Source organism: Hibiscus syriacus, unplaced genomic scaffold (genome assembly GCF_006381635.1).
Source record: "Hibiscus syriacus cultivar Baekdansim isolate YM2019G1 unplaced genomic scaffold, ASM638163v2 tig00002880_pilon, whole genome shotgun sequence".
NCBI classification, from domain to species: Eukaryota; Viridiplantae; Streptophyta; class Magnoliopsida; order Malvales; family Malvaceae; genus Hibiscus; species Hibiscus syriacus.
Window position 1 is genome coordinate 263,248 of NW_024061952.1, and position 18,440 is coordinate 281,687.

The window sequence follows — 18,440 nt, forward strand, 5'->3', positions numbered from 1 at the left end:
TTTCATGTTCTACACATGCATCATCAAAGAAACATTTGTTTAACCTCAATTGAAACGATATTTTCTTTCTTGATTTAGTATTTTTTTCTTAAATACCTAGGTTTAAATTTAGGCACAAGTGTAGATTATGCTATCAGGCACAAGTATATATTACGCTTTCTGAATTCAAGTCGCTAAATTTTTTTTCCTTAAGCATTTAGACCACTCCAAGAGTTTTCTTTAAAAATTATTTAAATATAATATAATTTATTTATAATAAATTATATAAATACTTATATATTTTAATAAAATTTAATGACTTGAACATTTATATAATTCCATAATAATTATTTATTAAAATTGTTGATGAAAACGGTAAACAGTTCTGTTCAATGAACCGGCAATTGTTTTTCCTTTTCTTTTGTAAGAGGATTTTGGTTTAAGCTGAATTTGTTTACTCTCCTCTTACTTTATGTATAAAATAGACCTTAATTGGACTCGAGAATTAAGTGATTTAACTTATGGATTAAATGGGTATTTATTTGAAAAAAATAATAGATCAAATAAAGTATTATGTAAAAAAGCATGAATGCACGTTTGGTTACAAGTCGAATTGGATTAAAAACAGCAAGAGATTTATTGGTTTGTGGAGCTATTCCACGATACGTGGAGATGGCACTGGATCAGTATGGTCACAAGTCGAATTGTGTGTCCAAGGAGGAGTAGAAGCATCAATCCAATCCATAGCAGCACATCAAGGTGACCTTTCATGGCTGCAATAAGAAGAGGGTTCCTCCCATCGATGTCACTAACAAGATACATATCAGGATCAACCTGTAGTAACCTTTTCGCTATTTGCAGGTACCCTTTTGCCGAAGCTAAGTGAAGCGGCGATGACTTTCGGGAATCGACTCCTTTGGCTAGCTCTGGCTTTCGAGTGAGAATTTCATCGACGAATTCGAGATGGCCAAGCATGGAAGCAACGTGCAATGGGGTTTCAGCTTAACGGCCAGCGATGAATTTGTCGAGAAGCAGTGCATCCTCTTCATGCAAATTCAACAACGAATTCTTGTCGCCTTCCAAACATGCATTATAAAGCTTCTTTTCCAGTTTTTACTTTGTAATTCACAAAAAAAAAAAAAAAAAAAAAAGAGGAGATTCCTTCTTATTATAGTGTCTATATAGAGGGAGAGATTCAATTGTAATAAATAGTTTTACAATATCCTTTTTGACAAAGGGGTCGACTGCTTTTAGTCTATTAATTTATATAGATTAATATTTCATGAGTGAATTACATGTTATATTATTATTGTCAACAATTATTAAAGTAGATAGTTAAATACTCTTAATATCTTTCTTCTCTTTTAGGTTATAAGTTTAATATTCATTAGAAATAAATTCTCTTTTTCTTCCCCTAAATAGAAATTGTTAAAAAATTAGGGTAAAGTATAGTAATGGTCACTGAATTTTTCTAATTATCTTTAATCTTTCCTAGCTTCTTCATCTTTTGGTTTTAAGACAACTTAAGCTTTCCTTAAGCTTAAGTATTACCCAAAGACCATAAACCAATCTTAAATTCAATGAATAATCAGCTAGCAAGAAACTCACCTTGATAGATTTGGGGTTCACAACTAAAAGAAGAAGAAAGATGAAGAGATGTCTAGAAATCCTTTGTTTCCCCACTTATGAGCTCCACGTGTATATATCCTCACCATAGCACATCTTTAATTCATTTTCTAGTCAAAGGACCATTTTGCCCTTCTAATCATCCTTCTTTGCTATTCAGTCCTATAAAAAATTTCCATACAAGTCTCTGAACTTTTCAATTCATCTACTTTAAATCACTAAACTCTAAAATTTTATAATTTGGTCACTAACCCGGTGTTTGGGATGTTAAAGAATCATTTCCCGAGCAACAAACAAGGTTAGTCTTATTTTGCCCTAATTATTTATGTTTCTATGTTTGATTAAATACTTTTAATATTGTTCTCACTTGTATTCCTATTAGAGAGAAATAATAAGCTTGTGGAAAACCTCGACTCATCTTAAAATCCCTTCAAATTCACTACCTAAAAATGTATGATGGTACCGATACTGACCATTCAGTGTCAGTATTGCCCTTTTGGTATTGATATTTTGCCTTAAGTATCGATACCTTACTCTAATTTTTAACTATAAAGAAAGGATTAGTATCGATACTCACCTTATAGTATTGATACTTTCAGGCTAGGGTATCGATACTAAAACAGGTATCAGTACCAAATTTGACTTCGATGTTTTGAAAATATGAGTATCGATACTCCCCTGATATTTAAGTAAATTTTCTATTCTTATGAAGAACAATATCGGTACTGACTCATACAATACCAATACCCCTGCTCGAAAATACCTTATTTGGACTCAGAAATGACACTCAAACCTCCCAAATTCTCTACTATGATGTTTTCCACTTGTTATTAAGTCCTATAGGAAATTAAGAGAGCATAAATAAGGCTTAGAAACATGCTAAAACATTAAACATGAAATTTATCATGAAAATCTACTAAACATGCTTAAACTAAACTTTATAGATAAACTTCTTTCTAATAATTCTACAACTGGTATGAGTAAGCTATAAGTGTGTTACCCAGTTGCTTGAGTTGCTAAAACCTCTCTCAAATTAGCTTGGTGTCACATTTTCCTTCCCCTTGCCTTTGAACATTCTCCAACTGCTTTAACTAATCAAAGGGAAGAAAAGGGTTTACTAACTTATCTAAGGATTAAAATATGGACAAGAACACTCTAAATAACTCAAATTCACTAAAACTAACTTAAACCTTTGATTTTCTTAAAAATCCATTTTGGAATCCTTAACCAAAACTTGAAATTAAAGGCTCTAATTAAAGCTTAAGGGATGAAAAATAAGAATCTTACCTTGGTTGACTCTAATTAGGCTTGAAAATCTTAAAACCTTCTATCTTGGCTTGCTAAGAAGAGAGAAATAAAGAAGGAAAAATATGATATATTTTTGGGTTGGTTTTTACTTGAATTCTCTGGAAGAATAAGGGGGTTTTATCCTTTTTTTTAACCATCTATGGGTAAACTACACTTTTGGTCCCTCTTCTTTTTACCTCAACTTAAAACTACCACTTAACTTAACTCTTGGACCTACCTTAGGCCCAATACTCTTAAAAATTGGTCTAAATTGGCTTGGAAAATCTAATGAGCTCTACTGACGGGTTTCGGGTTGACCGAAACTACTGACCCAAAATTTAAGGTATTACAATCACTCTCCTAGAAGGAAACCAAGCCGACTGCAAGTGAGTTTATCGCATCAAATATAAAGCTGATGGTACTATTGATCGATACAAGGCTCGTTTAGAAGTAAAAGGATTCACGTAAGTTGAAGGCATTGATTACACTGATATCTTCTCTCCATTTGCTAAAATGACCTCTTTCAAGGTGCTACTAGCTCTTACTATTGTGCATAATTGGCATTTACTGCAACTTGATGTCCATAATGCCTTTTTAAATGTCGCTCTCAATAAAGTGTATATGAAGCTTCCTCTAGGTTTTTTCTTCACATGCAAAAGGTTCAAATCTAGTTTGTCGATTACACAGATCCATTTACGGCCTCAAGCAAGCCTCTAGGCAGTGGTTTCAAGCTTTTTCTCAAGTGGTGCTGCAGTTTGGTTTTGTTCAGTCTCCTTCAGATCACTCGTTATTTACAAAGAGTTCTGCAGATACATTAGTTGTTCTTCTAGTCTATGTTGATGACGTAGTGATTGTAGGAAAGAATAGAGAAGAGCTTTCTATTGTCACATCATTTCTTCAAAAACATTTCAAGTTAATAGATCATGGAGACTTGTGTTATTTCCTTGGGTTTGAAATTGCCGAAAATTCTATAGGAATTACCTTTTCTCAAAGAAAGTATGTGCTCTAGTTACTCGAAGACACAAGTGCTCTTGCAAAGAAGCTTGTCAGCACTCCTCTTCTGTCTTTGCACAAATTAAGCTTACATGAAGGAGATCTATTTGAAGATCCTCAACTATACAGAAGATTGGTTGGGTGTTTATTGTATCTCACAGATACGAGGCCTAACATCACTTACTCGGTCCATATTTCAAGTTAATTTGCTTAAGCTCCATGTGAACCTCATCTTATGGCAGCTCATCACTTACTTTCTTACATTAAGGGAACTCCTAGTCTTGGTTTATTTTTTTCATCTACATCAAATCTGCAACTCAGTGGTTTTGTTGATTCAGATTGTAGTGCTTGTCCTGATACTTGACGGCAGATTGTAGTGCTTGTCCTTATACTTGACGGTCTATAACTGGATATTATATGCACCTCGGAGACAATATCATTTCTTGGAAATCAAAGAAACAACATACGGTTAGTAGATCCCCTTGTGAAGCCAAATATAAGGCGATGGATTCTGCAACATGTGAATTAACTTAGCTAGCTTCTCTCCTTTCTTCCTTTCAAATTCATGTTCAGTTTGCTTCTATACATTGCGACAATCAATCAACAATTCAGTTGGCCTCTAATCAATTTTTTCATGAACGAACAAAGCACACCGAAATTGATTGTTATTTCATCCGAGAAAAGGTTCGAGATGGTTTTCTCAAATTATTTTATGTTCGACCACATAACCAGCTCGCAGACATCTTTACTAAAGCCTTACATTCTCCTGCTTTTAAAGTCTTCATTCACAAGATGAAACTCTTCCATATTTATTGATCTCCATCTTGAGGGGATGTTAGATATAGGAATATTAAAGAACTAACAAAAGTAAGTTTTCTGTTAGACAATTTACTTCAACTTGTATCATTATTTAAAGAAGATTGATTCCTTCTCATTGTAACTGACTTTTTCCTCAAGATATAACAAAGGATTTCTTCTGTCTTTACAATATTCTCTCACCAATTGTGCTCGAAATACTAGTTCAAGTCTTTGTTCATTCATGAAGAGAAATAGACGAGATATTAAGGTGAGACATATATATATAGCTAGCTGGAATAGTAAGACGAAGGTATGTGTATTATTGGACCAATTTCAAACATAAAAAATTATCAAAAAAAACATATGTAATACATGACAAATAGATAATATATTTATATACGTTTTAACTCTAATCATTCAATAAAAATACAAAAAATTATATATAAATATATGTAAAAATTAATACTCAATTAATATAACTTTTTATAAATATTGAATATATTAATAGTACTAATAATAAATGAATGATTTACGTAATAAAAATTATAGAAGCAATTGATTTTATTCAAAATATAAAAATATCTCAAATTAAAATAAATATTTACAGTCACAATCGTAAATTAAATATATAATTAGGACAAATTTCTATAATCATTGAAACAAAATTAGTAACTTAAAATCACTTAAGGATCATTCAAGAAAAGATTAAAAATATAACCAAGAAACTCAAACAAAGATAGATACAAATATATCTAATCGCATCGGCAAACTAACTATAAAACGAGATCAAGTTATTGAAAGACCACCGACAAGTCGCAAATCAAACTCGAGCGACGTGAATAGCTATCCACGAACGCAAATTGGGTATCCAAATCTAATTCGATGGTCCAAAACAGAGAAGATCAACAAGATATTAAAAATGTCGTCTTGATTAGTAATGATGATGTCAAATCAATTAAAAATATAAATAAAAAATAGTCAAACGATCAAAAAAACATATCAAAAGGCATAATAAAACATATCATAAAGACAAATAAAAACGTGTTATAAAAATAGACGAAGACGTATCATATAAATGGACTTATTAAATATAAAATAAAATAAAAATATAATATAAAAAATAATAAAAATATCAACGATCGATAATCAATATTAAAATTGATATCAATCGTTAATAAAAAAATCAGCACACAAATAAAAGAAAACTAAGGTTTTTTTTTTATGCGAGTGTCAAATATTTACGTCAATTGTTTACCTAATAAATTCTAGTGAACCTATTTTTTTATATTTTTTAAAGAAAGCTTTGCAATGATTTAGGGATCGTATACTTTAATCCCAAAATTATAGCATATATTACGTGTATATGTTACGTTACTGCGCTCAGAAATTTGGTGAGTTGGCGGTAACCTTAACATTTCTTTTTCGAACCCTAATCTGTAGGGATAAAATATCATTGGTCAAATCCTATTCAAACTACGCCCTTCAACTTCACTTGTTCTTGAGTTTTTCTTTTCTTTTTTATTGACAAAATTGACCATTACCTTTCATTTAGCCGGTTATTTGTTTGGATAAAGTCCGGGTTTTTTTCCTTGTTTGAAATTCTTGTCATTGAACAGAGAGATTGCTGAATTCTGCTTTGAGAATTTTGGGAATTCTGGGAATCACGCCAATTCGTTGATTAGGGGGTGAATCGGCTCAACCGGCTTCGAGAAGTATGGAAAATCAAGTGCAATTGCAGTCATAGTTACCGCTTCGAAATCAACCAGTGAGGCTACTTGAATTTTGGTCTGTAGATGTTATTTTCGTGCTAGTAAAAATGGGGGAAAGTGAAGGATCTGGTTCTGAGAATTTGAAGTCGACTCGCCCTACAGTTGCTGAGGAACTCTGGGATGGTTCCCTTAAGCTTAATTCTTCTGTAACTGTGTCGGTCGTTGCCTTCTTCAAAAGGTTATTCAGTTATTTCCTTTTTTTCTTTCTTTCTTTCAGTTCTGAGAACAAATTCTGTTTTTAGTATCAGATTCAGAGATATTCAGTTCTTTTGTTCATATTTCTTTATTCCAAGAAGATAAAATTATATAGCCTTTTCTTTGCATGTAATTGCTTTTTAAGTATTTAAATTTCTGTTTTATGAATTATTTTGGCAATCTGCAAAGTTATCATAACACTATCACTGCAAATAAAAACTTTATAATATTTTGTAGGGTGCAAAATCAAATCATATTACTAGTAGAACAAGTCAGCTCAAGAACAAGGGCAACTTGGTGCCAAATAAATTATGCAAATTGGCTGGTTAATTGGTTTATTATCTGCATATTTCTCTTCATATTAAATGGCATAGAGTGCTGTAGTCAAAGAGTACTTTGTTCCAAGAATTTCTTATCGAATACTGAAGTAGAAATGGGAAAATAAACTTAATCAAATTGATAAGAGATATGTTGATGCATGCAAGCTGAAGTTGGTTTGAAGTAGGATCAACAATTTTTTAAAAACAAAAATCATCTAATCAGAGATTGACATGGAAATGAGACCATATAAAAACTTTGGTACAATTCACATTGTTACTACTCACCTAGATATGGCATGAAACTGAAATTTATATTCGTCCAGCCACCAATATAGCCGTTTGTATAAAGAGGTAAATGATAATCATCAACTCTATTCACCGTGGATAGAAAACTTGAATGATCAAATAAATGACATGGTCTAATTTAAGTGACACCGGAATTGTGATCTAAACCTTGAAATGTGTGACTGATCAATGCATCCTCGTCTTGTGCAACTACCTTCTGTAAAGAGAGAGTTTGCTGTTAGTCATCATGGGAGCCTACCATTCTAATTGACTGTACATATCCCTATGCTTTCCGGCTTATGCAATTCATGGCAATTTTGAGTTTCTCATTACTAGAATCCTTATTTTCCTTGATTCATTCATAGATAATGTCGATTTTGCATGTTGTTAACAACTTTATGCAATTTATTTGCAAATGAATCTTTCAAAGTTAACAGTTTATATTTGTTGCACTGACATGTTTTGACAGTTTCAACTACATGCCTTTAGTTAGTAAATTCAAAAATGCAATCCATAATTATGATTCATGCATCATTGAGTCTAGTTAGAGAAGCTCCCCCTTCTCTCTAAAAATTTTAGGCGTTTTTCAAAAATTTCGTTCTCCTTCCCCTTTATTTCTTTTAGATGGCGAGTTAGGTGAGATCTGTTGGGAAAAGTTGCGTTACAGTGATTATTTTCAATATTCCAGAGTGTCTTCATCATCAGGGTCTTTGGTTATTGTTTGATAAATATGACGAGGTGGTCGATTCTTTCATCCCTATCAAAAGAGGCAAGGGAGGAAGCAGGTTCGGTTTTGTTCGCTTCTCTAGATTGGAGGACGCGAGGAGGGCTATCTTCTGTGCTGATAGATCTTGGATTCAAGATAATAAGGTTAGTGTTTTCATGGCGAGATTTCAACCTCGTGATGTTTTCTGGAGGAAAAAGTTTACTGGTTCAAATTCAGCTATGGTCAAGAGTAGAGAGGAGGATGTCAAAGAAGCTCCCATTATCGGTGTAGTTGACGAGGATAAACTAATGAGAAAATAACCTCATTGACCAAAAATGCCTTATAATATACAATTTTAACCAACTTTTTTTGGATTTGCCAAAATGGCCAACGAAATCGCAATGCGATCGATAATTCGCAACGCGATCTCCGGTATCGCAAATCAGTTTCCAGATTCGTAACGCGAACTTCGACTATCGCAATGCGAACTTGGACTATCGCAATGCGATAGTCGACTATCGCAATGCGAACTTAGACTATCGCAATGCGAATATATAAATCGCAATGCGATAGTCGACTATCGCAATGCGAACTTGGACTATCGTAATGTAAATATGTAAATCGTAATGCGAACTTCGACTATCGCAATGCGATAGTCCAAGTTCGCATTGCGATTTATTCGTTGCGATAGTCGAAATTCGCGTTGCGATTTATTCTAAATTCGCAACGACTGCATTTGTTTCTTAAGAATTTTCTCTAAAAAGATAGTATTCGCGCGGACGTGTCGAAGACACGTATTACCACGACCCGACCCGAGACGAGACGGACGGCGGCGGCGCGCATCACTCAACAAGGAAGTAGGAAAGCCAAGCCTTAAATACCATTTCCAATAGTGTTTCCAATACTATGTGGGATTGAGCATTACCAACACTTGTTTCCAATACAATGTGATTATTCAGGAAACAATTAACAATCATGCACCTTAAAACAACTGAATCAGAAACCAATTGCATTAGTATTATATGATTAAATATGTCATAATTAAAAGTCAATATACAATTAATCGCGATTATTGCAATTTTAAGCAAAACATTCAAAAATAATATCACTATTTAAGGCTCAATCCCACATAGTATTGGGAACAAGTGTTGGTAATGCTCAATCTCACATAGTATTGGAAACACTATTGGGAATGGTATTTAAGGCTTGGTTTTCCCACTTCCTTGTTGAGTGATAGAGAACAAGGGGGACTCTCGCGCGCCGCCGTCGCCGTCCGTCTCGGGTCGGGGTCGGGGCCGTGGTAATACATGTCTTCGACACGTCCGCGCGAATACTATCTTTTTAGAGAAAATTCTTAAGAAACAAATGCAGTCGTTGCGAATTTGGACTATCGCAATGCGAATATGTAAATCGCAATGCGATAGTCGACTATTACATATTCGCATTGCGATAGTCCAAGTTCGCATTGCGATAGTCGACTATCGCATTGCGATTTACATATTCGCGTTGCGAATCTGGAAACTGATTTGCGATACCGGAGATCGCGTTGCGGATTATCGATCGCATTGCGATTTAGTTGGTCATTTTGGCAAATCCAAAAAAAGTTGGTTAAAATCGTATATTATAAGGCATTTTGGTCAATGAGGTTATTTTCTCTAAACTAATTACTCTTAGAGATAGTTTGGTTGGTTGGTGCAGAAAATTTATAAAAATAAAAGAGTTTGCTGCTTTTATGCACAAGGAAGGCATTTTAGGCCCGAAAATTATGAGGTTAAGTGGTTTAGCAATTCTGATCTTTTTTGAAGATGAAAAGAGTAGAGACTTTGCACTAAACAATCAGATTGGAGCGTTGAATAAATGCTTTGACAAGGTGGAATTACGGTCGGAAAACTTTCAGTGCAGCAGCCGACGGGCATGGTTATCGTGTAGAGGAATCCCACCTTTTGTGTGGAGCCATTCTACTTTCAGAAACATTGCAGAAAAATGGGGAACTCTTATCTCAATTGACGCAGGGACCTTATGTCCTGGCTCGTTTGATAGGGCCTTATTTCAGATCATTACGAGCTGTAAAGTTCGAGTGGAAGAATCCTGTGTTTTGAAAGTCGGGGATCAGTCTTTTATAGTATTTGTTTCCGAGATTGAACTTTGCTTTAGCCCTGATTCCGTTTGGGAGGATTCGTCTGTATCGGAAACGGCAGTTGCTTCACCGTTACCCACGGAAGGGGACCTCGATGGTGTCTCGCCAGTAAAGTCTTCTGAGTTGGCGGTATGTGTTGGAACGTTTTCACGAGTTAATTATGATTCCACTAATATTAAGGAAGTCCAGCTAGAAAATCAAGCGTCTATTGATGGCACGCATACTGGGGGTGGTATGTGTGGTTCAGGTGAGGTATGGGCTGTTAAAGTTGTGTCCCCGACAGTCAGTAATGGGGTAGCTACGCATGGGTCTGATAGCCAGAAGAGTGGCACTTTTATTTCTTTGGAGGTAGTTAGGGGGGAGCAAGTGGGGTCTGAGGGGGAACTGTGTGATGCTATCGATGATAATGCGCATGGGTATAAGCTGCCGATTTGTGATAACCTGACAATTTGTTATGGGGTATCTACGATTGTCCAGAGGAGTGGAGACCTTAACATTTTGGAGGGAGCTAGTGGGATACACGTGGCCTCAGGTTTGGATGTGTGTGATTCTAGAGTTGATAATGCGCATTCGCAAGTTGAGCAGCACACGTTTCTTGATGTTAGTGGTAGGCGTTTGTCTTCTAAAAGAAATGGTGGCTTACGGCAGTCTAAGTTTTTATTCAATTCTAAAAGGTTCTCGGAGACCAAGAAGGTGGATTTGGTTAGTGGAGCAACTGTGCAGGAGCATGTCTATCAAAGTGGTGGTAATTTTCAGGCTTTGGAGAGTGTTAGTGGGGTACACGAGGAAGTGCTGGTTCACAATAAGAGAGGGGCAGAAGAAGACAGCAGGAAAAGGTGTGAGCCTGCACGTGCTTCTGAGGAATATACTTTTCATTCCCCCATGTTGGATGGACGTGTTCCCATGTTGGATGGGCGTCAGAAACAAAGAGCTGTGGAGGAGAGGAATGCAATTTTTAGTTCTCTCAGAAATTTTCAAGTGAAATTTGCGGCTCAAAAAAGGAAGCCTCGTTAAAGTTGAAGCATGAGTCCTCAGAGGAAGGTTTAGGCAGTGGATGTTTTGGAACTTTCAGGTGATTCTTTTCTTTTTATCTGTATGAAGTTGGCAATTCGGATGGTTTCTGTCGACAAGTCGAGCAGGAAGAAGCGTTTAGGCGGGAGCTGATTCTTGTACTCTGTTCGTGTGGAAGTTCAGGATTTTGTTTTTGATTTTGTCTTTTATGCGGATGCTGTTTCTGGTTATCTGTTTGTGCGGAAGTTCAGGATTTTGTTTTTGATTTTGTCTTTTTTGGATTGAGTCAGCTGTGATATTCGGCTTCTGGTTTGTTTTTGTGTTGGTTTTCGGGCTATGTTCAGATGTTAAGGCTGGTCAATCATTTTTGTGACTATTGTTGTAGCTTACAAGGTTTTAGCTGTGTTAGTGTTGTCTTGTAGGGTTTTTTCGGTTGTTCTTGGTTGTTTGCTTATGTTGGGGGTGGCGTCCTGGTTGTATTCTTATGTTTCTTATGGTTAATGAAATCTTTAGGCACTCTTTTCCTCCTTCCGCTGATTAAGGAGCTTTTTTGCAAGATCCTTTAATCAAGAAGGAGGTTTTTAACGAGGCCTGCAATTCCTATAAAAAAAATGCAATCCATTTTTTGGAACTATTTCAGGTATAATATTCGCTCCAAATTAAATTTGGTGTCGTGGTTGGATACCTGGTTTACAGTCTCTTGGCATAATAAGACGGTTGTTTCACTTAATGCATTGTTCGTCCGTTTGGTATGATATTATCTTACTAGGTTCATTACATAAAGATTTTAGTGGTAAATCTTCAATAGATAACCTTTTCTACGATGATTTTGTTGTGTAGTGGTGAGAAGATGCCTGATATCAAGTGGCCTGAACTTGTAGAAGTCAAAGGAAAAGTAAGGCTAGAGGCTTTTGAGAAATATATTCAAGAGCTTGCTCGCTCACGCAATAGAGGGTTGATGGTAAGATATCATTTTCATGAGTTACTGTCATCAATTCAGATTATTTAGTGTGTGATTTACTTTGCTTTACATAACCAAGGTTTGAATTTGATAAACAGTTGAATACCAAGTTCCTTAGGAAATAGAGATGTTAAAGACCTGAGGTACCCCAAGAAGTTTCTTCTTTGCATGTCTATAATCTCAAGTATAGAATGAATAAAGAGAACGTAGTCATTTTGGAAACAAATTCACAAATCATTATCAACTCTTCTTCCTTAAAAATGAAAACAGTAATGGTTCACATGCTACTTATTAGGCTTTTAGCTTAGGATTTTCACGTTGATAATTAGATACACACTTTTCACTGCTAATTTATGATAGATCAATGCAATTATATACAGGTAGTATCACTTTGCTGGAAAGAAGGGTCTTCTAAATCAGGACTGGTAGGCTTGAATCAGGTATGTTGGTAGAAAGGGAACATGATTATGGTCATCTAGTGTCTGGGGTGCATCTTGAGGATTTCTGCTCTAGTTATTAATTCTTACTTTCTTGTAATCTTAACAGATTGCTAAAGGGTACAAGAAAGGGGAAAGAGTGGGGTTTGCTCAGCTCTCAACAGGTATTGATCTTTACATATGTCCTCGAAGTGATGCCATAATCACCATACTTGCAAAACATGGATTTTTCAAAGGCATGGCAGCTATTGAATGCAAAAAAAACTCATTAGTTGGTTGTGTTGTTTGGAGAAGAAATCATGGACCTTCAGATTATATCACGGAGAAGCTTGAGAAAAAGCGTTCTTCCTTGACAGAGCAGCCCCTGAGTTCCTACTCCGAGCAAAAGGTTTCTGAAAATGACTTGCCATGTACTCGGCCTGCTCAAGAATCAGTGGCATGCACAAGCATTGAAAGTGCTGTAATCAATAGAAATGAAGGTGACAATGCAGGTAGTGACAGCCAGCTTGCACTGCATATGTCTCCTGCCAGTGCTGATCTCTTGCTTAAGACTTCAGCATTGAGAAACTTCTCAGATATTTCACTAGGACTTCAAACATCATCCTGTTCTGATTCTGTCTCACTCTTCAGACCCAAGGGGCAGTCATCTGTGAAGGAAATGCCTCGTGTGGATAACTCAAAACATGAGGAAATTAAACCATTTTTGAGACCTGAAAATCCCGTATTATCTCTGCCACCAGTTATTATAAAAGAGCACATTCCTTCCATTGATGATGATGATCTTCCAGAATTTGATTTTGGTGGGATATCTAAAACTCCAGGAAGTAAGGTTTTGGATACAACAGTGTTTGAAAAAAATGTTGTGGTGGAAGGATTAGAGAAAGTTGGTTTGACATTTCCTTTGACTTTGCCTACTATGCAGTCCCTACCTGCTCAGAATAAAAGGCTGGCAGAAGATTTCCTTCCTCCTGGGTTTGCATCCAACAGTAGCCTAAACTTGCCTCCAGGAAAGAAAGTTTGTAAAATTGATCAGGTATCAATTTTACCAGTTTTAGAAGCAAAACATACTGCCAAAAGCAGCTCAGTATTCACGCCTGTTATCACTAGTATAGTTGCACCACAAAAGTGTATTTTCGCTTATGATGATGACGACGACATGCCTGAATGGTATCCACCACATGTAGAGCTGCCCGAGAAAACATTTCTCGAATCAACAACGGTAGTAAGAACTTCTATCCATCCTACTTTATCAAACCCCAAGTTAAGAAGTTCATCTCCAGGTCATCCAAATCCCCCCTTCCCTTTAGCTTGTCAGTTGCCTTTTAATACCCAAAGATCAAGTTATGCAAATCAGTCTCCGCTGTCTGTCTCTGAGAAACCACTACAACCGAGACAAACTGAAAGATACATTCAAAGAGCTCCAAGTTCTTTGATGGGTTCCAATTCCATCCAACTTTTGAGGCCACCTATCCACCCTCCTCAGTGGGAGGGCAAGGGTCGATGAAACCAGCTAACTGCTCAATATATGTGAGATAGTTAAAGCACTGTACAAAGCTTGCTCCAAAAGAGGATGGATGATGATTTCAAAGGATCTATAAGGTAAAGAGAAATATGGATTTGCAAATAAAGAATTTGGTTTAATGGGGCTTCACTAGACAACAGTTTTCCATCTTCAATTTGTCAGGTTTTCTGCATTTTAGATTATAATGTCGTTTTCTAAATACTGTATAAACCTCTCTTCAGCTGAAGCAAAAACTTCCTAAATCTATGGTGAGAATTGTCTAAGGTGACACTTTGATCCTCTATGAAATGCAGAAATATGCTTTATGCTAATGTTTTCTGATATTTTTTTAGGCCAGAAGAGTAGCAGCTATGAAGGGCTTAATTCTCCAAAATCTTAAGCTTGTCTTATCTACTTGACTATCTAATTTGTTTGCGTAAGCTTTTTCTAACAATTTTTTTGGAAGGGTTAGATGTTCATTTCAGGTTCTATAGGTGTGTAGATTTTTCAGTTTGATACGTGAAGAAAAAGCAACCTCATTTTGATACCTAGTTTTCCACCGTCTTTAGTTATCGAACAACGCCATCTTCCATGTCTTATGAACTTCGTTTGCAATCTGCATGGCACTTTAAGTTGATGTTTTTCACTTCAACATTCCATCTTTTGCACTTTTCCCACCTGGGTTTTCTTCAAACTACGAAATTATTTGTTCTTTCATGGAACTTTCTATCTCTATTTCTCGTAGATCCCGATTGTCTTGTAAACCATCGTCTTCGACTGGGATGCAAAAGTCTATAGAAGCTGAAGTCAAAAGACTGTTTGACCCCTTTTATAGTGTTATTTTTAATTGTAAATGAAGTGATCTTACTTCAAAAAAAGTTTTTTTCTGAGAAGTGTTTTTGAACCAGTAGCAAGAGCTTCGCTATTGGTACAATTTTGAGCGTATAACTGCTTATTCGGGTTAACAAAGCACCTAAATTTTTGTAAAGAAGATGCAAGTATAACCATAACTAAATTTTATAATTTTATAATATAATTAAAATATATTTAAAAAGAGTTTATATCATAATAAATTCAAAGTAAATGTATATAAACTGCGACGTTATAATCCTTTACAAAGCAATGCATAGATATCATGGACAAATTTTAACAGTAGCACGTTTAGAGTTTACTCTATTTATTAGAACACAAGTATGTGAGAGTTTGATTTCCACAAGTACATAATTTCTAGAGGTGGAGAAGGATTTGTGAATCTTTACAATAGATCAATAATCATTTGGCCCTTACCACATCGACGAAATCATCGTCGGTGAGCCAGTCATTTGACTCCTCGCCTTCAGAATATTTATCTCGAGAATTTGATTGGCCTGTTTTCTGCAAATCGCCACGAGTTTCTGGTCTCTTGTTCAGCTGAACCCAGTCATTGGATCCGCTGGATGAAGGAGCTTTGTCACGCAGCTTCGACTTAGGCATGGATACTCTATTAGAAAGACAATTATCATCGTCTTCCAGATCACTAAACGAAACATCCTCTTCATGTTCCAGGTTGTGCTCGACTCTCAAGGAACTTCCACTGGAAATATCTGCTTCTTCCACCCATTGCTCAGCGTTATCTTCACCTGAGGTAATCTCTAATCCTTCTGCTGCATGTACAATTTCACTGACCCTGTCCTCGGATGAGACATTCTCTTCTATTGTCTCACCAAACTTGCCACTCTCCTCAGATGCATCAAGACTACAGTTTTCAGTTTGTGCATTCTTGTTTTGCAGCTTCTGCAGAAGTGCATCTCTGGTTTCAACAACCTGCAACATAAATAACCTTCAAGAAAATGGTTTTGATTGCATAGAACTAAACATGCTTTTCCAGTCACGAAGTGAACGTATAACATGCATAGAAATTAGTTAAAATAGAGTGAATAAGAAAAAACACACGCATAGGCATAGGAGATCAAAGAGAATATGCTACTGGCTAAAATAAAGTTGAATCCGTAGTTTAAATATTTGCCAAATACCCATAATGGATTGGGATATACAATTTTTTCTAGATTTTGGTGGATATACCACAGATTATTCTCTAACAACTTGATGAAAGACCAGCTTAGTGCTTCACATATTAAAGAGAGGAGAACAAGCGTTTCGGGGATTCAGAACATTACTATACCAAAAGAGTAGTAAAATCCGTACTACACTAACTTCAATGCTCACCCCCATAGAAAAGATTCAGCAAGTATATGCATATTACAGACACCATTGACATTATACAGATAAAATATAATTTGTGCACAAGGAATCCAGTGTTGATGCATTTGACTATCTGTAAATCTGTAATTGAGCGAACAACATCGTGATATTAAATCCTTATGCTACAAGAACATGTTTCTCGAAGAAATACACGTCAGAGAAAGTATGTTGACTAATTAATAATACAAAGCAATATAACATGCGTTTATAATATTATTCCTACATCATCTTTTTTAGGCCTAATTAATTCCTAAACCAAAGCGTGCGGAAAAGAACATACATGACAAACAGATACATATAAGGATGAATTAAGGAAAGCAACGGATGATAAGATCATTCTTGATCAGTACATAGTATATTACAATTCACTATTATGCATGCAAGTACAATTCAATAAAACAACACAAAAATATAAAATCTCTTGCCTCCGGAGTTGAAAGAAGCTCAAAATCATGCTCGTTCAGTCTTGGAAGCAACAGTATGAAATATATCATCCAAAATCTTTCCACTCCCAAGTTATTCTGAAGGCTAAACTTAAGAGCTTCAAAACTTGGGACTAGGTGTTCAATATTTTCAGCATGTTCTCTCTGACTCTCAGACATTTTGAAATCTGCGGTAACCAATATCTTGTTAACCAAAAATTTACCTCAGTTTTCATGGAGAACTGGAAAAGAGAAAAGAAGAAGCTAGAGGGTAAGTACTTCTCAAGTATATCCTTATACAATATGCTCCTATAACACTACGCCTATGGTCAAAACTCGAAAGTAGTGAGCATTAATCTCTCATTACAATGCGCATAAACCGGCCATAAGCAAAGCCAATCCAAAATGGCATAGGTTACCAATCCTAAATGTATCATATTTTTTAAGCAACACCAAAACAGTGCATAAAGAAATCCCCTTTAATAACGGACATCTCTAATCTAGTGTTCCACACTTGAAGGACAGGTATTGCAAAAAAGGAGGAAGCTGCCTCAAACAAAGCAATATATTCTGCATTTGACTTTCCCCGCTACTGTAACCAATTATAGATATGATTTTTAATACTTTGGAGAACTAATTTAAATCCCTAAATTTAAAACCTAATTTGGTGTTGATAACAATTCAGTAAAAAATGAAACGTAAAGAAAATTTAGTTTTATAGCAAGTAATTAGTCAAAATATAAATAAATAAATAAATACCGTTATATAGTGTGAGTGGAAAATCAGTCCAGAGCTCTGGCCGGTTGGAAATTTTGTTAACAAATTCAATCACCTCATCGGTAATCCCAGGCACTCCATCATCGTCGTCATCGTGATCATCATCTTCATTTTTATCGTGACCAACACGATCATCTTGATCAGGGAATTGCAAGAAACTCGAAGCGAATCTGGAGATCTCCGACACGGCTTTGTTGCTTGACAACAACGAAAGCCCGCTCTTGAAGCTGCCACCGATCTCCGCCAAATCGTTGCGGATCCCCACTAGCTTATCTGAAGACCACAGTTCTTCTTCTTCTTCTTGTTCTGTTCCTTTCTCGGCGGCGGTGACGGAAGGAGGCGGCGCTAAAAAGGCGGCGACTCCTCGTAGTTGGCGGCCGATAGTCTCACCGATAACCGAAAGATCTTCCTTGGCGCCAACGTTCAGGTTTGTTGGACTGTGATCTGGTGAAGACGTGGACGAACCTGGAACGTCTGATTGGAGAGACTTCAACAGCCAAGACATTACTGAATATCAAAATATTATAATCAATTTCTTTCCCTTTTTTGCAGTTAGCTGAAATTTGAGAGAGAAAAGAGCATAAATTTCAGTTTTTGCTCCCTTTTCCACAATTTTTTTTTCGAAAGCGAAAATTGAGTTCAATGAAAAAAGAAAAAGAGTTGAAGTTGAAGGAGAGAGAAGCGGTGGAGATGGCGGTGGCGGTGTTTTAGCGTTAGGCCGCGGAGGGGCTTTGGTTTATCTATCCATTTGTTTTGTTTGAAGTTTTTTGCTTTCTTTTTGCAGACTCTTGTTGCGTTTGGTTCATGGTTAATAAAAGATTACCGAGGAATAGTATTATTGGATATGTTGTATTTTGTGTTTGGTTGGTTTAACAAGAATGTAAGATTATCGTGTTTGGTTAAAGGAATAAAATATTATTGTAATGTATATTTGATCAAATTATCCTTATTATATATTTATTTTTTAACAAATTAAAAAATATTTATATATTTTC

The 18,440-nt window shown here is 35.8% G+C and overlaps 2 protein-coding genes across 4 annotated transcripts; one reads left to right on the forward strand and one right to left on the reverse strand.

The window, feature by feature from the left end:
• The first annotated feature begins 6,238 nt into the window (after positions 1 to 6,238).
• Positions 6,239 to 14,395, forward strand: LOC120161558. Of its 3 annotated transcripts, XM_039171797.1 has the most exons (5): positions 6,610 to 6,630; positions 6,885 to 6,972; positions 11,947 to 12,067; positions 12,448 to 12,507; positions 12,614 to 14,395. In XM_039171797.1, the coding sequence occupies exons 2-5, from the start codon at positions 6,959 to 6,961 to the stop codon at positions 14,006 to 14,008; spliced, it is 1,590 nt and encodes a 529-aa protein (XP_039027728.1). In that variant the 5' UTR covers positions 6,610 to 6,630; positions 6,885 to 6,958; the 3' UTR covers positions 14,009 to 14,395. The 3 variants fall into 3 exon arrangements, with proteins under 3 accessions (XP_039027723.1, XP_039027717.1, XP_039027728.1); XM_039171786.1 differs by lacking the exon at positions 6,885 to 6,972 and having other exon boundaries at positions 6,241 to 6,630; positions 12,614 to 14,214; XM_039171792.1 differs by lacking the exons at positions 6,885 to 6,972; positions 12,448 to 12,507 and having other exon boundaries at positions 6,239 to 6,630; positions 12,614 to 14,215.
• A 754-nt stretch (positions 14,396 to 15,149) lies between these two features.
• On the reverse strand, positions 15,150 to 18,217 carry LOC120161612. Its single transcript, XM_039171836.1, has 3 exons — positions 17,428 to 18,217; positions 16,672 to 16,856; positions 15,150 to 15,808 (listed from the first exon to the last, which is right to left on the reverse strand). The coding sequence occupies exons 1-3, from the start codon at positions 17,948 to 17,950 to the stop codon at positions 15,278 to 15,280; spliced, it is 1,239 nt and encodes a 412-aa protein (XP_039027767.1). The 5' UTR covers positions 17,951 to 18,217; the 3' UTR covers positions 15,150 to 15,277.
• Between the last annotated feature and the right edge of the window lie 223 nt (positions 18,218 to 18,440).